The 25,680-nt window shown below is 30.3% G+C and overlaps 1 protein-coding gene across 1 annotated transcript; it reads right to left on the bottom strand.

Annotated features, from left to right (window-relative positions):
* Nucleotides 1-12,052: 12,052 nt before the first annotated feature.
* Nucleotides 12,053-25,384, bottom strand: Inos (Inositol-3-phosphate synthase). The gene is made up of 4 exons (XM_075308747.1): nt 24,912-25,384; nt 13,681-14,622; nt 13,143-13,610; nt 12,053-13,080 (listed from the first exon to the last, which is right to left on the bottom strand). The coding sequence occupies exons 1-4, from the start codon at nt 25,038-25,040 to the stop codon at nt 12,946-12,948; spliced, it is 1,674 nt and encodes a 557-aa protein (XP_075164862.1). The 5' UTR covers nt 25,041-25,384; the 3' UTR covers nt 12,053-12,945.
* Nucleotides 25,385-25,680: the final 296 nt, after the last annotated feature.

Here is a 25,680-nt window from a genome sequence, read left to right on the forward strand (position 1 = left end):
ACCCATATTAGGTGAATATTGTACTGCTCAGCCATCTCATTGAGAGATTTGCGGCAGTATATGGCCGTTTTCGAGTTAAGGAACACAGAGTCCAAGGATTTTATTGCAGGTTGACTGTCTGAATATATATTAATGCCAATATTTGTTGGAACATTACTTCTCAGCCAATTCACCACCTCTCTTATTACCAATATTTCAGCCTGAAAAACACTACAGTGATTAGGTAATCTTTTCGCTATTCGAATTTCCAGATGTTTAAAATATACTCCGAACCCCACTTGTCCATTCAATTTGGAGCCATCAGTATAGAAATCTATATATCTTTTATTCCTCGGGGTCTGTGTACACCACGCCTCACTGTTGGGAATTAGAGTTTCAAACTTTTCGCCGAAAAGTGGTTTTGCCAGGGTGTAATCCACTACGTTAGGCACATCTGGCATTGCTTTGAGGACCGAACTGTGACCGTACATTTTTTCCGACCACAGCGATAGCTCGCGCAACCGCACAGCCGTTGTTGCAGCTGACTGTTTGGCCAAAATGTCTAAAGGCAATAGATGCAGCATGACATTAAGGGAGTCTGTTCCTGTCTTACTAAATGCGCCTGAGATACATAAGCTCACCATACGCTGAACTTTATCTAAACAAGTCGGTTTCTGAAGTACGGCCACCAGACTACAACACCATATAGCATTATAGGTCTAACTACTGCCGTGTATAGCCAATGCCCAATTTTTGGTTTTAGTCCCCACTTTTTCCCTATTGCCTTTTTGCACGAGTACAAAGCTACGATGGCTTTTCTCGCCCTTTCTTATTAAGCCTAAAATTCAGCTTCCTGTCCAAAACAACGCCAAGGAATTTTGCACACTCACCATAGGGAATTTCAATACCCCCTAAGGAAATGGGCCTAACCGTGGGAGTTTTGCGATCTTTGCCGTACATGACTAGTTCTGTCTTTGCTGGATTTACCCCAAGACCATTATCTTTCGCCCATTTCTCAGTCATCCGGAGAGCTCTCTGTATAATATCTCTGATTGTGGATGGGAATTTTCCCCTGACTGCTAGCGCCACATCATCTACGTATGCCACCACTTTTATCTTTTCTTTTTCTAGGGAAACCAGAAGGTTGTTTATAGTAACATTCCAAAGAAGAGGTGATAGAACTCCTCCTTAGGGGGAGTGCCTCTGTTCACATACCATTGTATGTTTGCTTGTCCTAGTGTGGCTGAAATACGTCTCTACATTAGAAGTTCATCTAACAGCCTAAGTATTCCTTGGTCAACATTCAGAGTTGTCAATCCATTTAATAACGAGCTCGGGTGGACGTTGTTGAATGCCCCTTCGATGTCTAGAAAAGCCACAATTGTGTATTCATTGACAGATAGTTAGCTTTCAATAAAACTGACTAGTTCATGCAATGCGGTCTCAGTAGACCTGCCCTTCGAGTAAGCATGTTGTCGTTTCGAGAGCAATCTTGAATCGATGCTAGTTCTAAGATAAATATCTATCATCCTCTCCAGAGTCTTAAGAAGGAATGAGGATAAGCTGATTTGTCGGAAATCCATCGCACTTAACCTAGGCTATATAAATTTTGGTAAGTTTTCAAGCAGTTTCAAGTTTTTATACAATATTTACGGACACCCTAATAGATGCTAAACAATAAAAATGATTGGTTTTGATTGTGCACAACACAGTGCAATATAGATAAAAAATCTATAATGTCATATTAATTTATGAAATTTCATATAATATACAATTCAAATCATTCGACGAAACCTACATATTTGCAGTATTATCTAAAGATTTCGTACGTAAGCTTCAAATGAGTAATTCCATGTGGAATTCAAAATATTCGTAAAAAAATGAACGGTATTTTCCCTTTAAGGTGAGTATTAAGTTTGAGTTTAGCCGCTAAAGTGAAAACTAAATCAGTAAAAAAGGCATAAAATTATACATATCTGTTGCAAATTTTATTATAACTTGATGGGTAATAGCCCAAAGCAAATTTTCACAAAGTTTGTATTCCTTAAAATGGATTAATAAAGAAAAGTAACCAAACCTTTAGACTCAAAACGAACCTTTAGACTCCAATTGGCAATCCATCGATCAGAGTCAAATCATGTAGTTCAATGTCTTGTTCTAATTTGGGTCTGATTTTCTTCCGAATAAAAGGAATATCCATTGTGGTGGTTACATGGTCTAAAATTTTCTTGAGTTTACTTTTTGAAAAAATAAAATAAAAAAAAAATAATTTAGTTGGAGTTGGATGCCGGACTCAGCTACGTACATATCTCACTATAGTTTAACCACAATGCTAATGCAGAGTTAGAAAAACCCTAGCGAATACAAAAAAAAAGCAAAATTCTTATTACATTCAATCACAAATGTACCGCATTTAAATTTCTTTTATCGTTTTACTTGTAATTGGTCGAAAATAGCTTTGAACTGAGTAATATACTTCGAATTTATACTCACATACAAAACAAAAAGCATATATGTAACCACAAACGTAATAATACTCTGAAGAAAAAAAATCTAGTGTGATAAAAAAGTTAATGGATAATACATGGATTCATAAGTTAGATTCCGGATATGCCAGAACCATGTAGAGATATCCCTTCGAATAATTGAGAAACTGATGTTAAATTCAACTTGTTTTAATTACACAAGAATTATTATTTTTTTTTTTTTTTGTTTGTGGCAATTTTTCTCAGTGCAATGCAATTTAACATCAGTTTCTCAATTATTCGAAGGGATATCTCTACATGGTTCTGGCATATTCGGAATCTAACTTATGAATCCATATATTATCCATTAACTTTTTTATCACACTAGATTTTTTTCTTCAGAGAATTATTACGTTTGTGGTTACATATATGCTTTTTGATTTGTATGTGAGTATAAAATCGAAGTATATTACTTAGTTCAAAGCTATTTTCGACCAATTACAATTAAAACGATAAAAAATTTTAATGCGGTACATTTGTCATTGAATGTAATAAGAATTTTGCTTTTTTTGTATTCGCTAGGGTTTTTCTAACTCTGCATTAGCATTGTGGTTAAACTATAGTGAGATATGTACGTAGCTGAGTCCGGCATCCAACTCCAACTAAATTATTTTTTATTTTATTTTTTCAAAAAGTAAACTCAAGAAAATTTTAGACCATGTAACCACCACAATAGATATTCCTTTTATTCGGAAGAAAATCAGACCCAAATTAGCACAAGACATTTAACTACGTGATTTGACTCTGATCGATGGATTGCCGATTGGAGTCTAAAGTTTCGGTTTGAGTCTAAAGGTGAGTGTTAAGTTCGAGTTTAGCCGCTAAAATCGCTAAAGTGAAAACTAAATCAGTAAGAAAAATGCATGAAATTATACATATTTGTTGCAAATTTTATTATAACTTGATGGGGAAAAGCCCAAAGCAAATTTTCACAAAGTTTGTATTCCTTAAAATGGATTATTAAAGAAAAGTAATCGTGAAAAAATGACGTTTTTAGCGGCTAAACTTGATCTTAATACCCACCTTAAAGGTTAAGTTCGATTTTAGCCACTAAAATTGTCATTTTTTCACGATTACTTTTCTTTAATAATCCATTTTAAGAAATACAAACTTTGTGAAAATTTGCTTTGGGCTATTCCCCCATCAAGTTATAATAAAAATTGCAACAAATATGTATGATTTTATGCCTTTTTTACTGATTTAGTTTTCACTTTAGCGGCTAAACTCAAACTTAATACCCACACCCAGAGAAGGAATATGATCACCTCAAACATGTTTTAAGAGCAAAATGTTATTTTTGGGTGGTGACCATGTAACATGGTTTTCGCAACCATGTTATTTTTTCGGAAATCATGTATCTGATTTCGGCAAGCAGGTTATATTTGACGAGAAAATAACATTTTAGTGACAAACATGTTACATGGTCACCATACAAAAATAACATTTTGCTCTTGAAACATGTTTGAGGTGATCATATTCCTTCTCTGCGTGCACCTTAAAGGGAAAATACCATTTATTTTTTTTTTACGAATGGAATTACTCATTTGAAGCTTACGTACGAAATTTTTAGATAATACTGAGAACATGTGGGTTTCGTCGAATGATTTGAATTGTATATTATATGAAATTTCATAAATTAATATGACATAGATTTTTATCTATATTGCACTGTTTTGTGCACAATCAAAACCAATCATTTTTATTGTTTAGCATCTATTAGGATGTATGTAAATATTGCATAAAAACTTGAAACTGCTTAAAAATTTACCAAAATTGATATAGCCTAACATAGGTTAGGTATTGTGGCAGCCCGATATTTCAGGCTCAGCGGGAAAAGCCTCTCACTCTAGTGCGATGGATTTCCGACCAATCAGCTTATCCTCATTCCTTATCTTAACATAGAACTAGCATCGATTCAAGATTGCTCTCGAAACGACAACATACATGCTTACTCGAAGGGCAGGTCTACTGAGACCGCATTGCATGAACTAGTCAGTTTTATTGAAAGCTCACTATCTGTCAATGAATACACAACTGTGGGTTTTCTAGATATCGAAGGGGCATTCAACAACGTCCACCCGAGCTCGATATTAAATGGATTGACAACTCTGAATGTTGACCAAGGAATACTTAGGCTGTTAGATGAACTTTTAATGAAGAGACGTATTTCAGCCACACTAGGACATGCAATGGTATGTGAAAAGAGGGACTCTCCCCAAGGAGGAGTTCTATCACCTCTTCTTTGGAATGTTGCTATAAACAACCTTCTGGTTTCCCTGGAAACTACCACGGTTAAGCCCATATCCTTAAGGGGTATTGAAATTCCCTTTGGTGAGTGTGCTAAATACCTTGGCGTTATTTTGGACAGGAAGCTGAACTTAAAGCTTAATATTGAAGAAAGTGCGAGAAAAGCCACGGTAGCTTTGTACTCCTGCAAAAAGGCAATAGGAAAAAAGTGAGGACTAAACCCGAAAATAAGAGAGGTTGCGAATTGGCTGAGAAGTAATGTTCCAACAAATGTCCAACAGTCAACCTGCAATAAAATCCTTGGACTCTGTTTCCCTTAATTCGAAAACGGCCATCGACTGCCCCAAATCTCTCAACGAGATGGCTGAACAACACAATATTCATCTAATATGGGTGCCTGTCCATAGGAACATATAGCGGAACTGCGAAGCGAATGAGTTTGCAAGGCTAGGAACTACCTTACAAATTACAGGGGAACTAGAATCTGTTTGTATGCCTCTGGCTACCTGTAAGCTCTTACTGCGTGAGAAGGCTGTTACGATGGCAAATGTTCGATGGGAGAATTGCAAGGGTTGTAACGACACCAAGCAAATATGGTCCCATTTAAACTTAAACCGCACACTAGATATGCTAGTGTTCTCAAGACGCCAGACATCACTCCTGACATCTGCTATAACGGGTTGCTGCCTGATAGACGATTTTGCAAAAACTATTGGCGCGAAGTATAATGACTATTGTATGAGCTGTCATGATGCGGAGGAAAAGGAATCAATAAAACACCTCTTGTGTGATTGTCCTGCATTTTGTGTAAGGCATAATTTTAGGGGCATATAGCTTAAAATTACTGGCGGACTTGGAAAACGTTATCTTAAGCAGTCTGCTAATATTTGTGGAACAAACTGGTTGGTTCAACAGAAGAAAATAATCGATAAGGTTCAGCGGTTAAAACTAGAAGTGCCCATGTGTAATAGGTACTTTTAGTTAATGTGGTATCACAATGGACTGAATAGTCTAAGTGAGCCTGAAACTTAATTATAGCCGAGTCCGCCGCACGGCGTTCCGCATTGCAGGGAAACCACTTAGAGGAGGAGTTCGTATAAACTCATGGTAGTTCATTAAAAAATTTAAACAATTTAAATTTTGCTAATGCGAGAAAAATTCCCTTATTTTAAGAATTGTTTTTTTTTTTGCAATATTTACAAAAATTTTCGAAATTCGCACAAAATAGTTCATATTTTTAAAAAATATGTAATTACTACATAAATTGTACTTAAATGTACTAAAATGATAAATTAATGATAATAGTGATTGAATTCTATCAACATGTTGTCCAGAAGGGCGTTGGTTGATTTTATAAATAAATAAATGAGTACATTTTACTCAAATTGTGTCTGTCTTGAACTTCGTCGGACTCTAAAGTTTTTTTTTTGAAATTTTAACGTCATTTTTTCCTTCAAAATAGGAAATTTTCTTAAACAACAGAAAAAATGCATTATTTTTAATAAAATGTCGAAAAAAAAGTATTAACTTACACAGTTTCACACAAGTTTACATACGATTAAAGAATTTGTAATTTCTTTAAATAATAAAATATAATAAACTATACGATTTAATTCGATTTAATTCTATTTTAGTTCATGGTATTATTACGTTTTAAGAAAGTTTCCATGAATTTAATAATTTTTTGCATACTTTAGTTAAATTAACTTAAAAAAATTATACACAAATTAAGCATAAAGATTAACTAAATTCGTGTCTCCCAAAAACTAGTTCAGAATTTCTTAAAATTTGTAAATTTTACCAATAGTGAACTTCGAAATTTTATAAGAGAAAGATAATAATTTTGTCTAAATAAATTCAAGAAGAATTTGTCGAAAATTATTTACCTATTTTTGTGAAATCTGCGTGACATCTGCGCTTCTAATACAGTTTAGTTAAAATTTTCTAAAAGTAATTAAATTTTTTTCTCTGGTGGGTTCACTGTTCAGTGTATGACTCGTTTAGTTCTTTCCCTTCTTTAAACCAAAAAAAAAAAAAAACAAAATAAAAAAAATATATCTGCTCAAATGAAATTGTTTAATATCTCCAAATTTAACAATAAAAGAAAAGTTAGTTGGTCTAAAACTTCGTTTCGTTTTTGTTTTGCGTGTATATGATAAATTTTAAGCGCATTTTTTGCTTAGCATAGTTGCCAATCCATTTCAGTTCATCTAATATCATAAATGCATCGGTTAATATCAATTTATATTCCATGTTAATCTGTTTACGAATTGTAAACGAACAATTTTAATTCTAACGGACATTGAATATTCTATATGTTGCATACGTTAAGGCGCTTGATAAAATAAACTTGGTACTATGTTTAGTAATCATTTCAGTATATGATTACTGAACATAGTTAATAATATATCAACGTAAGTGAATAGTGAACACGATAAATTATATGTCAGTTAAACATTTTAATTTAAATAAAAATTTGAATTTTTGTCAAATTTTGAAGAAAATAAGAAATGAATATACTTTGCGTCATATATTAGAATGGCTAGAATTTTTCTAAAGTAACAACAATTTTCACTGCTATATATATCTTTATTTTTGCAAATGTTTCAAAGCTTCTCCAAAACAATAATTGCGAGCCCGACAAGGAGAGAGGTGGAAGCACGTCAGATATCGATTCTTCCATAAGGGGTGCGCTATTTCTTCAATTCAACTACCAATTAGCCCAACACATGTGGGTCACATCTTGTGAATCTCAAGAAACCGTTGTCATCGCTTTTGTTACTTGGCCTCCTGTGTGTAGCCGGAGTGTGCAATTGCGGCACCAAAGGCCACCAAAATTTCATCCGAGGTATAACCAACGATCTTTTGTGACGACTATTGTCTCAGAAATTTCGCGCATCTTTGACTGAATATTAAACTCTTTTTGTCACTTTATAACAATTAGCCACCTAAGAAGAGGGAGAGCATACACAGCATTAGCGTTACCACAATAAATTTTTATTTTGGACCAACATTTTTCCAAAAGTGGACCAAAATTCGTACCATTTTTCCCAAATTAAATTAATATCATTTAAAAGTTAAAAATTTTCCAAAATTTTACTTCATTTTGTCAAAATTTTATTTCTATAGAAAATTTTTTTAACATTTTTTTCTATAGAAAATTTTGTCAAAATTTTATTTCTACAGAATATTTTGTCAAAATTTGATTTATATAGAAAATTTTGTCAAAATTTTATTACTATAGATAATTTTGTAAAAATTTTATTTATATAGAAAATTTTGTCAATATTTTATTTATATAGAAAATTTTGTCAATATTTTATTTCAATATAAAATTTTGCCAATATTTTATATCTATAGAAAATTTTGCCAAAATTGTATTTCTATAGAAAATTTTGCCAATATTTTATTTCTATAGAAAAATTTCCAAACTTTTATTTCTATAGATTGTAATCGCAAAATTTTATTTCTATATAACATTTTTACAAAATTTTCTTCCTATACTAAATTTTTGCATAATTTTGAATCTATATAAAAAATTTTTAAAGTTTAATTCTATACAATATTTTAGTAAAATTTTATTTCTATCGAAAATTTTGTCAATATTTTATTTCTATAGAAAATTTTGACAAAATTTTATTTCTATAAGAAATGTTGTCAAAATTTTATTTCTATAAGAAATTTTGTCAAAATTTTATTTCTATAGAAAATTTTGTCAAAATTTTATTTCTATAGAAAATGTTGTCAAAATTTTTTTCCTATAGAAAATTTTGTCAATATTTTATTTCTATCGAAAATTTTGCCAAAATTTTATTTCTATAAGAAATTTTGTCAAAATGTTATTTCTATAAGAAATTTTGTCAAAATTTTATTTCTATAGAAAAGTTTGTCAAAATTTTATTTCTGTAGAAATTTTTGTCAATATTTTATTTATATAGAAAAATTTGTCATTTTTTTATTTCAATAGAAACTTTTGCCAAAATTTTATTTCTATAGAAAATTTTGTCAATATTTTATTTATATAGAAAATTTTGTCAAAATTTTATTTCTATAGAATATTTTGTCAAAATTTCATTTCTTTAGGAAATTTTGTCAACAATTCAGTTCTACAGAAAATTTAGCCGAAATTTTATTTCTTTAGAAAATTTTGTCAATATTTTATTTCTATAGAAAATTTTGCCAAAATTTTATTTCTATAAGAAATTTTGTCAAAATTTTATTTCTATAAGAAATTTTGTCAAAATTTTATTTATATAGAAAATTTTGTCAATATTTTATTTCCGTAGAAAATTTTTTCAACATTTTATTTCTATAAAAAATTTTGTCAATATTTTATTTCTATCGAAAATTTTGCCAAAATTTTATTTCTATCGAACATTTTGCCAAAATTTTATTTCTATAAGAAATTTTGTCAAAATTTTATTTCGATAAGAAATTTTGTCAAAATTTTATTTCTATAGAAAATTTTGTCAAATTTTTATTTATGTAGAAAATTTTGTCAATATTTTATTTATATAGAAAATTTTGTCAATATTTTATTTCAATAGAAAATTTTGCCAAAATTTTATTTCTATTTTGCCAGTATTTTATTTTTATAGAAAATTTTGCCAATAGTTTATTTCTATAGAAAATTTTGACAAAATGTTATTTCTGTAGAAAATTTTGTCAATATTTTATTTCTATAAAAAATTTTGCCAAAATTTTATTTCTATAAGAAATTTTGTCAAAATTTTATTTCTATAACAAATTTTGTCAAAATTTTATTTCTATAACAAATTTTGTGAAAATTTTATTTCTATAACAAATTTTGTCAAAATTTTATTTCTATAGAAAATTTTGTCAAAATTTTATTCCTATAGAAAATTTTGTCAATATTTTATTCCTATAGAAAATTTTTCCAAAATTTTATTTCTATAAGAAATTTTGTCAAGTTTGTCAAAACTTTATTTCTGAAGAAAGTTTTGTCAATATTTTATTTATGTAGAAAATTTTGTCAAAATTTTATTTCTATAGAAAATTTTGTCAAAATTTTATTTCTGTAGAAAATTTTGTCAAAATTTTATTTCTGTAGAAAATTTTGTCAAAATTTTATTTCTGTAGAAAACTTTATTAGTTCAGTAGAAAATTTTGTCATAAGTTCATTCTGTAGAAAATTTCGTCAAAATTTTATTTCTATAGAAAATTTTGTCAAAATTTCATTTCTTTGGGAAATTTTGTCAACATTTCAGTTCTATAGAAAATTTATCCAAAATTTTATGTATAGAGAAAACTTTTATTTCTTTAGAAAATTTTGTCAATATTTTATTTCTATAGAAAATTTGCCAAACTTTTATTTCTATAGATAGTAATCGCAAAATTTTATTTTTATATAATTTTTTTACAAAATTTTCTTCCTATACTAAATTTTTGCATAATTTTGAATCTATATAAAAAATGGCTGCCCTGCTCAGCATCCAAATACTTATCGATTTAGCAGCGGAATTCAGTTTCAAAATAGTGTTGCCAATATTATTCACTCTTGTCCTGAAATTGGGACACTTTCGTCTCCAAAAATCCCCAAATTAACTCTTTCACTACCGAAATAAACCTAAGGTTAAAAACTTTAATTTTTCTTCTGTTTTTACTTGTACTAACAGCATGTAGAACAAAAATTGCCATTTTGAAAACCTACCACAATTACTTCAAGAGCTATATGAGCTTGTTCCGAAAACTTGATACTTGAATTGTGACCAAATGACCTTACGAAAATAAGCGCTACTTGGCCTATAATATCCTTCAAAGTGTGAGAAAAAATACAAAAAAGACTCCGAAAAAGAATCAGCTATAGTTTTTGTATGAATGTCCATTTACTAGAAACATACAGTAGAAAAATTGTCTCAAATTTTCGTATTTTTCGTTTATTGTTTATAAAAATGTATTTTAGACCTCACCAATATGGAAAATATTTATAACTTATTTATATTAAAGCCTCTACGTTAAAATAACATCGAGAAATAAATCGAAACTAAGTGGGAAAATAAAATTTGGTGTCTTTTTCCAATGTCCTTCTAAGTGGACATCGGTAGTGAAAGGGTTAATAAATATTCCTCAATATATTTTTGACAAAGAAATAGGCTCTCCGGTATAAAATCAGTAATAATTTAAAAATCGAAAAATTTTAGAGTATTCTCATTCCAGACTGAAAAAAGGTCAATATTTCGAAACACAAAACCAGGAGAGAGGTGATCGTCTTGCAAATGCTCGAGAAATGAAAATGTTCGGTCACCATATATTTATAAACTAAAATTTACTTCTAAATACTCAAGTAAATAAAATGTAGATCAATATGAATGTGAGCCATCTTCATCATTTCTATATTTATGGGATATATAGTCTAAATCAGAGAGGAACACGATTTCGTCCAAATGTCCAAATTTATGGAAATTCCCCACATAGTCCTCAAGTTCGTCTCCATCCATGAAAAAATATCCTCAAGTCTTCGGAAATTCCCAATACTGGCAACACTGCTTCCAAATACAAGAATGTAATCATCGGCCGATTTTGTTTTTTTCCCCATTTTGTCGAGATGCCCGGACACTCACTCTTATTAGCGCAGTTGGGTATGTCCTCTCATGTGGTTTATCTTTTCTCCATATTGTGGAGCGGCTTTCAGACTCGGCTAAAAAAAGGAGACCCTTCACCATTGTTGTATCACAATGGATTGAATAGTCTAAGTGAGCCTGATACAACGGGCTGCCACCTAACCTAACCTAACTTAAGGAGATCTCTTGTCATTGACCTAAATATGGAATCGGGCAGCACTCACTGTGGTATCGCAATGGACATAATAGTCTAAGTGACCATGCAAAAACAAGCTGTCATTATACATAACCTAGCCTAGTCCAGTAAAAACAATAATACGAATTACAGAAAGGTATCCCAAAACATGCATGAGTATGGATAGTAGAGTGACCGCAACTTATATGGGGCAAAAAAAAATGTCGGAATCTTGTTCGCCTTAACCCCACAAAACGATTCCCCTTTCCAGATATTGGGATAGCCAAAATTTGAGCCCGATTAAACGACGTTAACACGTGCCGCTCGTCGCTGAGTCAAACCGAGTTACGCCAGCCTTTAGCTTCGGATAGCTAATGATGAACATAAACGGATCACTCTGCGAAAAGATTAAACAAAAATATTCTACATTACCCTATGGTGATAGTAAAGGCCTTAAGGATCCCTTGTGGCCTAAACTATCAAACGCCATCTGATAATGGAAATACCTGAACTGTGCTATACAGAAATTCAATATACACTGCAAATATATATAACACTGAAATTATCTCATTTATTTTGCAAATACAAAAAAAAAATCAAAATACATATATAGATATAATAAAATGTATCATAAAATGGAATACAATTATATGTTACATACAATTTAATAAAACTTATGAAAAATAAAGAAAAAAAACTTATATATATTTTGGAGGTACCAATTGAGAGAGGTCTTAAAAAAATGTTAGTACCTTTAGATCATATTGATCTTGTTTGCAATTCATTTCTTAAATGTATAACGAAATACAAAACACGGCTATACACAACAAATGTTTACAATATGGATACAAAAGGTTTCTTTCTTTTCCTTAATCTTAGGTACAATGGGATATAGGATGGGTTATAAAATCTATAAAATCATACAACAATTTTCTCCAATCAATTATTTGTAAACAAATCTATGACAACTAATGATGCACGAATACAAAAATCTCGTCCATGAAAATGTTCTCTTTACTCCCCTCCACACGTTGTTTATGTCAATATACTGGTAGCGTTTTCACATTTCAATTTAGTAAAAACACGTAGTTATTGCTTTATTTACATGTGATATAATTTACTCGTGGTAACACACAGTAACACTTTGATGAGTTTTGTTTGTGTGGCAACACTTTAATAATAACGGATTTTATTTAGCTACGCTTCACTAGAGGGCGCTAAATAGCTATTTGATTTCAGAGTTGTCATGGTTGTGTTCACAGGCTTACATCTTTCAAATACTCTCTTGAATTGAAGGCGGGAAACATAGTGCTTGATATTTTTTTGTTTGTTTTTGAAAACTGCTATCTCATAACTTGGAATTACTTAATTTCTACAAAAATATTTTATATGTTTAATAAGTGGTTGAAACAAGAACATACAAGTCCAATGGAACAGACTAATGTACACCGTTCGTAACACCATTTGTATGGCCATTAGTTTCCTTTTTACCATTAGCTATGATTGCTTTTCCACATGCTGCTGTTTTTAGTTTCTTGGTTGGTGGTTCATTTGTAATGCTTGTGAAATCAAACTGTTAACGAAAAAAAAACAAACTTAGATTTGAACTAAAATTATTTTTATGGGCGAACTTACTCTTTGTTCTAATGTCATATGGGAATTTGGTGGTAAACCTATACAACCACGCAAAATATTTTCAATAGCCGCCCTCTGACGGAATAGAGAATTAACCACTTGAGAGCCATGTGGCACCAGGGGAGCTTTACACAAATAACTCAGTAAAGATAGCACTGGCTTGAAGGTAACCCATGTCGATGAAGCATTAGTATTATCCTTAATCTGTATACGTGAGCAGAATTCTCCCAATATAACTAAATCCAAAATCAATGGAGAGGCCAGCAATGAATCCTCACAAGTATTGTGAATGACAAGGGTATTGTGACCGCCCATCATAATTTCCGATGTGTACTCATCCATAGCCCGTTTGCTGTCACCTACATAGGGGACATATTTAATGACTACTACATGATCGGGATGTTCCTTGGGGCCATATAGAATGTTGTTGGATTCTACCATGTCATCGACAACGTTACTCTTAGAGATCTGAAATTAAAGTTAAAAAAATCTTCCAGTTTTCAATCTCATTAAAATTGTAACCAGTTTATGATCTCACCTCCTTTGATCTGAATTGTTGAGGGGCGGAAAGATTCTTGCCATCATTGTTACCCAAATGATTATAGCTTACAATCGAGACAGGCTTGATTCCAGCTCCCACTAGGAAATCTACTAAGACCGATTTCAATTTAGTTTGACCCGATTTGAAATCATCACCGGCTATAAATACTCCCTTGTGCTCGGCCAATTCAATTAAGCCAGGGACAAAGGTATTCTGTGGTGACCCATTAATATAGGTACAACCTTCGGCAATACTGGCCATGGCAAATATGGTGGAAGGAGAAATTTCCGATTTGTTGGCCTTCAAAGAAGCTTCCAATTCCTCTTTGGTCATATTTAAACCAGGTTTGACATCACTAAAGCGTTCAGTATTGGCAGTCCATAAGATGATAACAGAATCCAGATTATGTTTGCCCCTAAAATCTTGTATATCTTTACGTATTTGCTCATATTGTTCCACTTTGGTACCCTTAATTAAATTATCAGCACGATCCGATTGGTTAGCCGCTATGAAATCTGCATCATAAATTGAAGGTCTGGGTTTCATGGCACTTAAATCAGCATATAATTGATCCTGTAATTCTACATCCAATACCTGAGCTCGTTTCATCGAATCACCAATGTTCATTGAGCTTATATCCCATCCATCAACAATAATATCGTCTGGATTAACCATGGGTACCAAATCTTTCATGGGTGCATAAACATCTTTGCCTTCTTCATCGGATCCTATAAGAATGGTAGATGCCTGGGTAATGGAACCAAACCAATTGGCTTTTTGGACACCGGTACGTTTACGCCATTGCAATTGACGGCGATTGGCTTCCAAGGCAGCCGTTAAAGTTGAACCATTGTTACCTCCCCAACCAACTAACATCAATCCCAATTTGGGAACACGTCTATCGGTGCGGATCTTCAAATTTGATGTTTCAGGAAACACCTGGAAGATAAAACAAAATAGAACTATTTAGAATTCTAATTATACACTAAAAGAAATTTAATTAATATTTCAAAGCACATATTGATATTTCACTTGGCAACAAAAAAAAAAAAATACCACACTACATAAACATATTATCTAAAAAACCTATGTCCTCTATTGTTAATATTAAAGTCTCGTGTCGTCTGATACATTCCCTAGCATACCAATCCAGATGGCTATCGGCATATATTTCCTCCAACCACTCAACACAGATATGTGTTGGATTTATTATCAAAATTAGTTATTTTCCAGGTTTTGCGTAGACAAAAAAAAATCATGCCATCGAAATACATTCACGTATATTTTATCTATTTTATTTTAATCGTTTGCGGTTCTTTCCATATTGCCTGATCGACTATGTCTCATCGAAAAAACTTACGTGTTCCAATACACACCAATAGAATATAATTTTTAGACATATCATTCGACAATTTTAATTATAAATTGCTATTGATGAAATCAAACACTTTGTTCAAAATAAAAGCAAATTCTTGATAGATATTCTCTTTATTTTTGTGTGTTTAAGTGAATTAGTACTTTGAGTATAAAGACCTGTCAATGTTTTAAGATTTAGTTCCTAAAATCTATACATCTTCAAATCTATTGTGAATTAGAAAATAATTTATTGAACTATTGTGAATTCTTCGACGCAGCGAATGTTTTGATTTTTCGTATAGGGCCAAAAACAACAGCGAAGGGGAGATGATTAAAACGTTGGGCCCCGAATTGTCCTATACAACTTTGGTTCCACAAAAGAAACTAACAATAAGACGCAATTAGAGACAAGAAATAAATTTAAAAAATTCTATTTATTTTTGTATTTGTTTATGTGATATTGGATTTTGAATTAGAAAATAACTTATTTAAAATTTTGTGAATTTTTCGAAATTACAATGTTTTGGTTTTTTTTTTGGTATAGGAAAACAACAGATAAAGGGTGATACGGTCAAAATTTGGTCAAGGCAAAACGCGTGTAAATCGGTGAAATCGTTTATATAAAAAATCAAATTAAATTTCTTTTTCAAGTTCAATTAGTATAAAATTCAGGAAAAATATTCAGTTAAGCTTTCGCTTTTCCAAATCCGAATTGCCGGGCCTCACGCTTGACACCTGCCATCAGATTTGGTACAGCCACCTTGTCCACCTTCTTCGCCGCAGAAAGCCAGTTTACCTTGAACTGCTGCTCGTTCTTAGCCTTTTTTTTTTGGTCTTCTTTAGGTTCCGCTTGACAATAGCCCAGTATTTCTCAATTGGGCGGAGCTTTGGCGTGTTGGGAGGGTTCTTGTCCTTGAGAACCACCTGCACGTTGTTGGCGGCGTACCACTCCATGGCCTTTTTACCGTAATGGCAAGATGCCAAAACAGTACGGAACAACCGTGTTTCTTCAGGAAAGGCAGCAGACATTTATTCAACCACTTTTTCACGTAAATTTCTTGGTTGACAGTCCCGGAAGCTATGAAAATGCTGCTTTTCAAGCCACAGGTACAGATGGCTTGCCAAACCAGATATTTCTTTGCGAACTTTGACAGTTTTATGTGCTTGAAAATATCTGCTACCTTTCCCCTTCCTTTTGCCGTATAAAACTCCTGTCCAGGAAGCTGCTTGTAGTCGGCTTTTTACGTAGGTTTCGTCGTCCATTACCACGCAGTCAAACTTCGTCAGCATCGTCGTGTACAGCCTACGGGATTGGCCGTGGTATTTTGTTTATCATCGCGATTTGGAGTCACTACCTTCTTGTAAGTCGATAGTCCAGCTCGTTTTTTGGCTCGATGCACGGTTGTAGACGATACACCCAGCTTATTTGCGGCATCTCGGAGAGAGAGATTAGGGTTTCGCTTGAAACTACCGGCAACTCTCTTTGTCGTCTCAGCGGCTTCCGGTTTTCGATTTCTCCCCGATCCAGACTTCCTGGCTGTCGACAAACGTTCCCCAAACACTTTAATTACATTTGTAACGGTTGATTTGACAAGTTTTAGCGATTTTGCCAGCTTTGCGTGCGAGTGGACGGCATTTTGACAACTGAAGAGTGAATTCCAAAATCAAAATAGGAGCAACATTCTACACACACACACCTTCAAAATGAGGGGTGTTCAGGTTTTTTAAATGCAAAATTGAAAGAAATACGTCAGGTTTATATTGACCAAATTTTGACCGTACCACCCTTTACGAGTAAGAGAAGATGGAGAATTAGCAGCTAAGACTTTCAGACCATTGAAGGCGCAGGGCCCCAACTTATCCTATACGATTTTTTCCCATAAAACAAGCTATAAAATTAGAGCAAGAAATAAATTTAAAAACCCAAAAATTTTTATTTTGTGACCTGAACACTTCCAATATAGTATTCGTCCAAGATGTCAAATAAAATACGTTGGTTTTCTAAAGAAATCCCAGATGTCTTCACATTTCAAATAAATCATAGTATCAATCACCAATGTCAATTAAAAAATTAAATTAAATTTTTAATTGAATGTTTTCATTTGTTTTCTGTGTTTTCTATTCTGTTTGTATGGGACATAACTTTTGTAACATATATGTCAGAACACTGTGCAGCAAATCCGAGAAAATCGAAAAACAGATATCGAAGATTCTCCCAAAAATATGTTTTGATTTTTGATGGGCTTCTGTTGAAAATTACACCAAGTTTTACTAATTGAAACTACCATATATATATATATATTTTTTTTTTAATATTTTTTAATAATTTAAATATTTGGAAGCAAAATTCATTCACGTTTGCTCGATATTACTACCTTTTGTCTAGACTTAAAAGTGCCAAGAATTTCTTACAAAAAAATGTCTAGTGTAAATACACTTTACTTTCTGGCACTATATTATCTACGAATATTAAATAAACAATAAAAATTGGGTCACTAAGAAGGTTACATCTTCATCACACCCATATTAATAATGTAAATACATTACCAAGCACTATTTGTCAGAGTTCGTTGAACTACTTATATGAATTTTTGAATATGTGATACCGATTAGAGATCCAAGCAAGCATATGTCAATGATTGTTTAATATTCAACGCATATTTAAATAGTAGCTACTTTTAAGAACTCGTATCTGACACTAGGAGTACATTTAAAAATTCTACTCATAGAATTTATTTAAATTAGTGTACACCCAGCAAAAACTCTCATTACCAAATGATCTTCGCTAAAATTTGGTAACATATTACTATTGGAAATCTTGGTTACATTCAAAAGGGCATGTCCAATAGAGAAATTACTTCTCTGCAGCATTACCAAGAGCTAAATTGTAAGTGGGGGAATTAACCCACATAAAAGTTGACAAAATTTTCTATAGAAGTAAAACCAGCACAAAATAATCCATAGAAGTAAAAATTTTGACGAAGTTTTCAGTAGAAGTAAAATTTTGAGAAAATTTTCTATTGAAATAAAATTTTGGGAAAATTTTATATAGAAATAAAAATTTGACAAAATTTTCTATAGAAATAAAAATTTCACAAAATTTTCTATAGAAATAAAATTTTGAGAAAATGTTCTATAGAAATAAAATTTTGAGAAAATGTTCTATAGAAATAAAATTTTGACACAATTTCTTATAGAAAAAAATTTCGACAAAATTTCCTATAGAAGTGAAATTTTGACAAAATTTTCTAGAGAAATAAAATTGGGACATTTTCTATAGAAAAACAATTTTGACAAAATTTTCCATAGAAATAAAATTTTCACAAAATTTTCTACAGAAATAAAATTTTGACAAAATTTTCTATAGAAATAAAATTTTGACAAAATTTTCTATAGAAATACAATTTTTAACAAAATTTTATATAGAAATAAAATTTTGGCAAAATGTTCTATAGAAATTAAAACTTTGACAAAATTTTCTATAGAAATAAAATTTTGGAAAAAATTGTCTGTAGAAATAAAATTTTGAGAAAATTTTCTATAGAAATAAAATTTTGAGAAAATAGAAATAAAATTTTGACAAAATTTTCTAAAAAATAAAATTTTAACAAAATTTTTTATAAAAATAAAATTTCAGAAAATTTTCTATAGAAATAAAATTTTGACAAAATTTTCTATAGAAATAAAATTTTGACAAAATTTTCTATAGAAATAAAATTTTGACAAAATTTTCTATAGAACAAAATTTATGACAAAACTTTCTGTAGAAATAAAATTTTGGCAAAATTTTCTATAGAAATAAAATTTTGCCAAAATTTTGTATAGAAATAATATTTTGACAACATTTTCTAAAGAAATAAACTGCACTCAAATCGATGATTTGACAGTGGCGTAGGAAAAGAGATATATTTGTTTCGAATTCTATTCTATCGAATTCAATTCTATCATACAAAACCTTTTTTCGGAACGTTCAAGTGTGGTTCATTGTTGGGTTTAATGAACTGCTTGAATTTATTCTGATAATTGGTTGATAGTTTTGCTGCAAGTAGAGGATGCTGATGAGAAATGTGGTAATTCCGAAACGTGCGTCCATCCAACCATCTTGCAGTCTATAGGGCTTTGCCCAAATAAATTTGACAAACATTCTTTTCCTCTGTTGGTTAAGCTACACTTGTAGTTTAGTCAATGTATGGTTTTAAGCTGAAATTTTGACAAAATTTTCTACAAAAATAAAATTTTGAGAAAATTTTATATAGAAGTACATTTTTCTCAAAATTTTCTATAGAAAAAAAATTTTGCAAAAATTTTCTATAGAAATAAAATTTTGACAAAATTTTCTATAGAAATAAAAATTTTAACAAAATTTTCTATAGAAATAGAATTTTGACAAGATTTTCTATAGAAATAGAATTTTGACAAGATTTTCTATAGAAATAACATTTTGAGAAAAGTTTCTATAGAAATAAAATTTTGACAAAATTTTCTATAGAAATAACTTTTTGAAAAAAATTTATATAGAAGTACATTTTTGACCAAATTTTCTATGGAAATAAAATTTTGACAAAATTTTCTATACAAATAAAATTTTGAGAAAATTTTCTACAGAAATAAAATTTTGAGAAAATTTTCTACAAAACAAAAAATGTGAGAAAATTTTCTATAGAAATAAAATTTTGAGAAAATTTTCTATAGAAATAAAATTTTATATATAGAAGTACATTTTAAACAAAATGTTATATAGAAATAAAATTTTGACAAAATCCATTGTAAGTTGATGACGTTAAAATTCTCATAACCAAATGATCTTGGCTAAAAATTCTTAATTTTTCTTAAATACAATTGGAAATCTTTGTTACTTTCTAAAGGGCATGTCCAATGGGGAAATTACTTCTCTGCAGCATTAAAATAAGTATTGTGAAAATTTCCCTAAAATACGTAATTTATATACGCAAAAATTTAATTTCAAAATATTATCTCTCACCTAGTTCTTATGAACAATTGACCATATTTTTCGTGTTTTTGGCGGGTATTAAATAATAAAATAAACATGAAATCCACCGTCACCGTCATTTTCGATAGTATCATTATCATCTAAAGAATATTCTTCATAAATATTCATACATGAATGTGTCAATGTATTTGTTTGTGGTGTAAATTTTCTTATATGGCTTTAAGTCTTGCAAAATATTTAAAATTTCCCCCCACCTACTTTCATATTCATAATAACGAACACTTCACCAAAGCTTGCCAACCCAATTAGTAACCACTGTCGATATAAGAATATATTCCTCTATGTAAATAGATAACATCATTATATTGTCTCTGTATGTATATAAGTTCTAACAAGTGGTAAAATGGAAAATAGCTGACACCAACAAGTGTGAACGAACGTATGACAACCTCAACCCAGACCTAGTAACACTCTCTGGAATTGTTATATAACCTTGAACATGAACCATAATACGATAGATACGAGACTACATATCCACCACACACAAGTAGGGGGTGTGTGAGAATGAATGATGAGAGATACAATTACATGTTGTTCTGTTATTGTAAAATGCAATCAATTGTGTTGAGTGGGTGTGTGGGGGGCTCTTCGGCTCTTTTTTCGCAATGTTGTTGTTAACGAGTACTACTATCAATCGTACGATTTGTTCATAACGCATGTGCGTGATTAAAGTAGAATTGAGAGTAACGTAAGGAGAGAAAATTATAATATGCATTGGAATTTAATTACTAATGGATGAAAGCGGTAACATGTATCCCGGTTTTTTCTTTGTTTTCACTTTCTTTTGCGATGTAATATAATGCTCTGGAATATTCTCTATTTATCATTCTACGCGTGAACAGTAGTTTATATAAGCGAAATATAAATAAACATAAATTATACCTGGTATTGGCTTTGTCTACACGGATAGGAAAAAAATGATAAAAGCAAATACGATATAGCTTAAACATTTTTGGTACTCGTAAATACTACACTGATAGAAAAATAGCGCTTGGTATTAAAATATGTTACCAGTGATTGGTATCCTTGTTCATAATTTTATTTGAAAGGCTAGTAACATGTTCAGTTTCGCATTTTCAATTAGTTTATTTTACCTCCTACATAGACAGACTAATACTGACAGTCTGGCTCTTGTCCACTATATAATATTGGCAAATACACAATAAAATATTGGCAAAATTTTCTATAGAAATAAAATTTTGAAAAAAAAATTCTATAGAAATACAATTTTGACAAAAATTTCTATAGAAATACAATTTTGAAAAAATTTTCTATAGAAAAAAAAATTGACAAAATTTTCTATAGAAATAAAATGTTGACAAAATTTTCTATAGAAAAAAAATTTTGACAAAATTTTCTATAGAAAAAAAAATGACAAAATTTTCTATAGAAATACAATTTTGACAAAATTTTCTATAGAAATAAATTTTTGACAAAATTTTCTATAGAAAAAAAATTTACAACATTTTCTATAGAAATAAAATTTTGACAAAATTTTCTAAAGAAATAAAATTTTGACAAAAATTTTTATACAATTTTTTATAGAAATTTTTTGTTTTGATTTATTTTGTTTCTTATTCGATCTTTTTCAGTTTAAATAAAATTCTTTATTTTGCCAAGCTTGAGATCTATTTGTTTTCATTATTTTCAATTCATCCGTCCTAATATTTCGCAATTTTATGTTCAATAATTTTTGTTATAAAATATTTACTCATTAGAACTTTAGTTAAAATTTTCTCTCATGTTGGGTTCACTGTATTTTGCACTGTATGTACACCCTCAAAAAAATCGCCTCTCTAACATATGTTCCAAACATATTTTGCAGGAAGCACATATATTATTGGATACTGCCGAAACATTAATATGTTTGTTATATGAGAAAATATTATATGTTAGGAAGCATTTTGAGCCCAAAAATATTATATGCTTGGAAGAATTTTCCCCAAAGAAGATTGTGCTTATTCCACGAAATTTTTTAGTTCTTGGCACCTTTTTCTGTAATACAAATAATGTTGAAGAAATTATTCAATTTTATAATTTTTTTAAATTTTACCTTTCGCCTGGACGGAGAATCGAACCGAGGACCATACAGTTTGTAAGCCAACACACTACCACTGAGCTACGTAGCTGTTATAGTCACCAGAAGACAATTATCGTTATAAGTTACATTTATATAGCATAGTTTGCAGCGCCCACGAGCCCATGCAAACATAACATTATTTAACAGAAACATACATGTGTTGGCAACGTGGAGCAGTGGTTAGCATGTCTGCCGTACATGCAAAGGGTCGTGGGTTCAATCCCTGCTCCGATCAAACACCAATTGTTTTTTTTTTAATTTTCATATTTATATTTATACTATAAATTTTTATAATGAAACTTCGAAATGTGGGTTATTAAAGATTTACAGTCAGAAACAGTGCTTGATATAAACGAAATGGACTGAGCTTTTGGATAAAATATAATTTTTTTATTGCAAAAATAACAATTTTGCAATAAAAAACTGGTTTTGGTATAAAAGTTTGATATTTTGGAAGGAATTCAAAAACTCTAACAAAGGAAGAACGTGGGGTCGAGTATAAACATACATAAATAATTTTATAATATACACAAATTAAATAATATTTAGACTTAAATTAAATAATATTTAGACTTAAGCGTATACAATTTTTGGCCTTATCATAAAGCAGTTTCCGAAACAACATATAAGCGGTTTCACAGAAATTGCTCTCTTTCGATTCTCTCGCTGTGTTAATTTGATATCTTTCATCAACCCTCCCGGTTTTTATCTCTATTTCTTTATCTATACTCTCTCTCTCTCTCTGTCGCTCTCTGAATAAAATATCACAACATATGTTTACTCGAAATTTGTAAATTTATATATGTTTACATTCACACATATAATTTTTATGAAACATGCATGCCCCAAACATAATATATTCTAACATATTAACATATGTGTTCCAAACATTTAGTGTTAGTTTGAGAACATTACATGTTTGCACTTAAATATATTGTGTTTAAAAATTGTGCCCGAAACACATTTTGTTTATATCGAAACATATGAAAAACATATTTTTCTAACAGTGTAGTTGGTGCAGTAAATCAGAATGAAAAATTTTATGTAGAATATTTCGCAGTATTTTCGATATTCGTAAAATGTTTCACAATCAATGAAAATTTCGTTGTTGTTATGAAGAATGTTTCGTAAAAATATCGAAGATCAGGCCCACAACTTCTATTTCCAGTTCTCAGACCTCATAAAGGTTAGAAAATATGATCTTCTTTATTTCTAGATGGAGTTATAAATTCCCGAAAAATCTCTAAATCAACTTTGCACCAGCTTACAAATAAATTATTCAACGAAATCCAAGCAATCAATTCACTAAAGAAAATATTCATTTTGAAAGAAATATGCACGGATAAGAATTAAAATACTGGCAGATTCCACGCGTGCACTATCTTTTTCTAGCGTCCCGGAGCGTTAGTCGAGACCAGGGATGGAAAATGCAGTACTATAGTACTTTTTTCAATACTTTTTCACCTTGGTCAGTACCGTAGTACCGCCGAGAATGATTTAGTACCTTTTGTGTATACAGTTGTACCATAATAGTTTTGACAAAATATTTTAATATTTTGAGAAAGTCTTTAACAAACTTATTTACTAATGGTCTTTTACAAAATTTTGTCAAAATTTTATTTCTATTGAAAATTTTGTAAAAATTTTATTCTATTGAAAATTATATCAAAATTTTATTTCTATAGAAATTTTTGTCAAAATTTTATTTCTATAGAAAATTTTGTCAAAATTTTATTCTATTGAAAATTGTATCAAAATTTTATTTCTATAGAAATTTTTTTTTTTTTAAATTTTATTTCTATAGAAAATTTTGTCAAAATTGTATTCTATTGAAAATTGTATCAAAATTTTATTTCTATTGAAAATTTTGTCAAAATTTTATTTCTATAGACAATTTTGTCAAAATTTTATTTCTATAGAAAATTTTGTCAAAATTTTATTTCTATAGAAAATTTTGTCAAAATTTTATTTCTATAGAAAATTTAGTCAAAATTTTATTTCTATAGAAAATTTGGTCAAAATTTTATTTCTATAGAAAATTTTGTCAAAATTATATTTCTATAGATAATTTTGTCAAAATTTTATTTCTATAGAATATTTTGTCAAAATTTTATTTCTATAGAGAATTTTGTCAAAATTTTATTTCTATAGAAAATTTTGTCAAAATTTTATTTCTATAGAAAATTTTGTGAAAATTTTATTTTTATTTTTTATTTATACATTTTTTATTTTTACTATACTACGGTAGTCTTTGTAAGAAAAAGAAAAAGCTCTTGACAATAATCTTCCAATGAATTTTTTGTTGAAATTTAGTAAAAAGTACTTTTTCGCTCAAGAAGATACCGTTTTTGTACTTTCTTAAAAATTGTAGTTTCCATCCCTGGTCGAGACTAAAGGGAAAGGATTCAGAAATTTTGATTACTATCCCTCATGTTTATCAATTGAATCAATAAAAAATAATCATGCAAAAAATATGTTCCTTTGAATAGGTATCACTTCGTGTCATTTACCCTGTGGTCGGTAATTAATATTTTTTTTTGCAATTTAAAAATGTATAATTTTTGAAAATTATTTATATTCAAAGTGTATCTGAATCCCCTACACATTTGGGAGGTGATCACTATGAGAAGTTAATTCTATGTTAATGTGACAATACAGCAAATGTCTCACGAATATTGTCCACATTTTAGAGGTGTCCGTTTTCAAGAGTATTCAAGTTTGAGAGATTTCACTGTATTTCATAACACATCTATTAGGATGTCCTGTTCATTGTATTCTTACCTGAATTTTGCCATTTGCCAAACGTTTGACATTTGATGTCTGATAGGCATAATCCGTTTCAATATAATCCTCGGTAATTTGTACATTTGGAGATATAACTTCCAAAGTTTCAGTAACGACAGGTTTCATTTTTTACAATTTCAATGAGTTACAATTAAAAAACAATAATACTTCCAAGAAACTAATATTTCCGAATTAATTTTTTGTTACAGCGCGTCGAAATATACCGATTAATTATAAAAATCTTCGTTCTGATCAATACAATATAGGTATCTATACAGGTAATTTAATTTCCACGTTTGCGTTTTACGCCTTTTTAAATATTTATTTCTTCAGTTATTTAACTTTGTATTTTCCTTTTTTCACAGACCGTTTCTATTATAGATTTTAAGACCACTTTGCACCTTTCCCTGGCTTATTATATGGTTGAGATGTTCACGGCTTCGATGACTGCCAAGTAGTTACTTGTCTGGAATCCATACACCACTATTTATGCTTAAAAAATATTCTAGATGATTTGTTCAGGGAACACACCACTCATTCACCAAATCTCTCAACTAAAACCAACACAATATGTGTATGGTGATTGTTTTCTTTTACTTTTGAAATGCTGTGTTGTTGTTGTTGTACAATACTTTCCTCTATCACCACCCGCAAGTTGATTATTATTATTGTTGTTGGAATTTGGTCTCTCCTCTCATAATTGTTGTTCTTTCATCCCCCAAATCAATACGAGTATTTGTGTTTTTGTGCAAAATGCCGGTTAATT

This window comes from Haematobia irritans, chromosome 5 (assembly GCF_050003625.1).
Source record: "Haematobia irritans isolate KBUSLIRL chromosome 5, ASM5000362v1, whole genome shotgun sequence".
Classification (NCBI taxonomy): Eukaryota; Metazoa; Arthropoda; class Insecta; order Diptera; family Muscidae; genus Haematobia; species Haematobia irritans.

Excerpts from the sequence above, each read along its gene's own strand:
- Inos (XM_075308747.1), bottom strand. The coding sequence starts at position 25,040 with ATGAAACCTGTCGTTACTGAAACTTTGGAAGTTATATCTCCAAATGTA. Across the intron at positions 14,623-24,911 it reads TGGCAAATGGCAAAATTCAG|GTGTTTCCTGAAACATCAAA; the intron begins GTAAGAATACAA and ends TTTATCTTCCAG. Across the intron at positions 13,611-13,680 it reads AACAATTCAGATCAAAGGAG|ATCTCTAAGAGTAACGTTGT; the intron begins GTGAGATCATAA and ends CTTTAATTTCAG.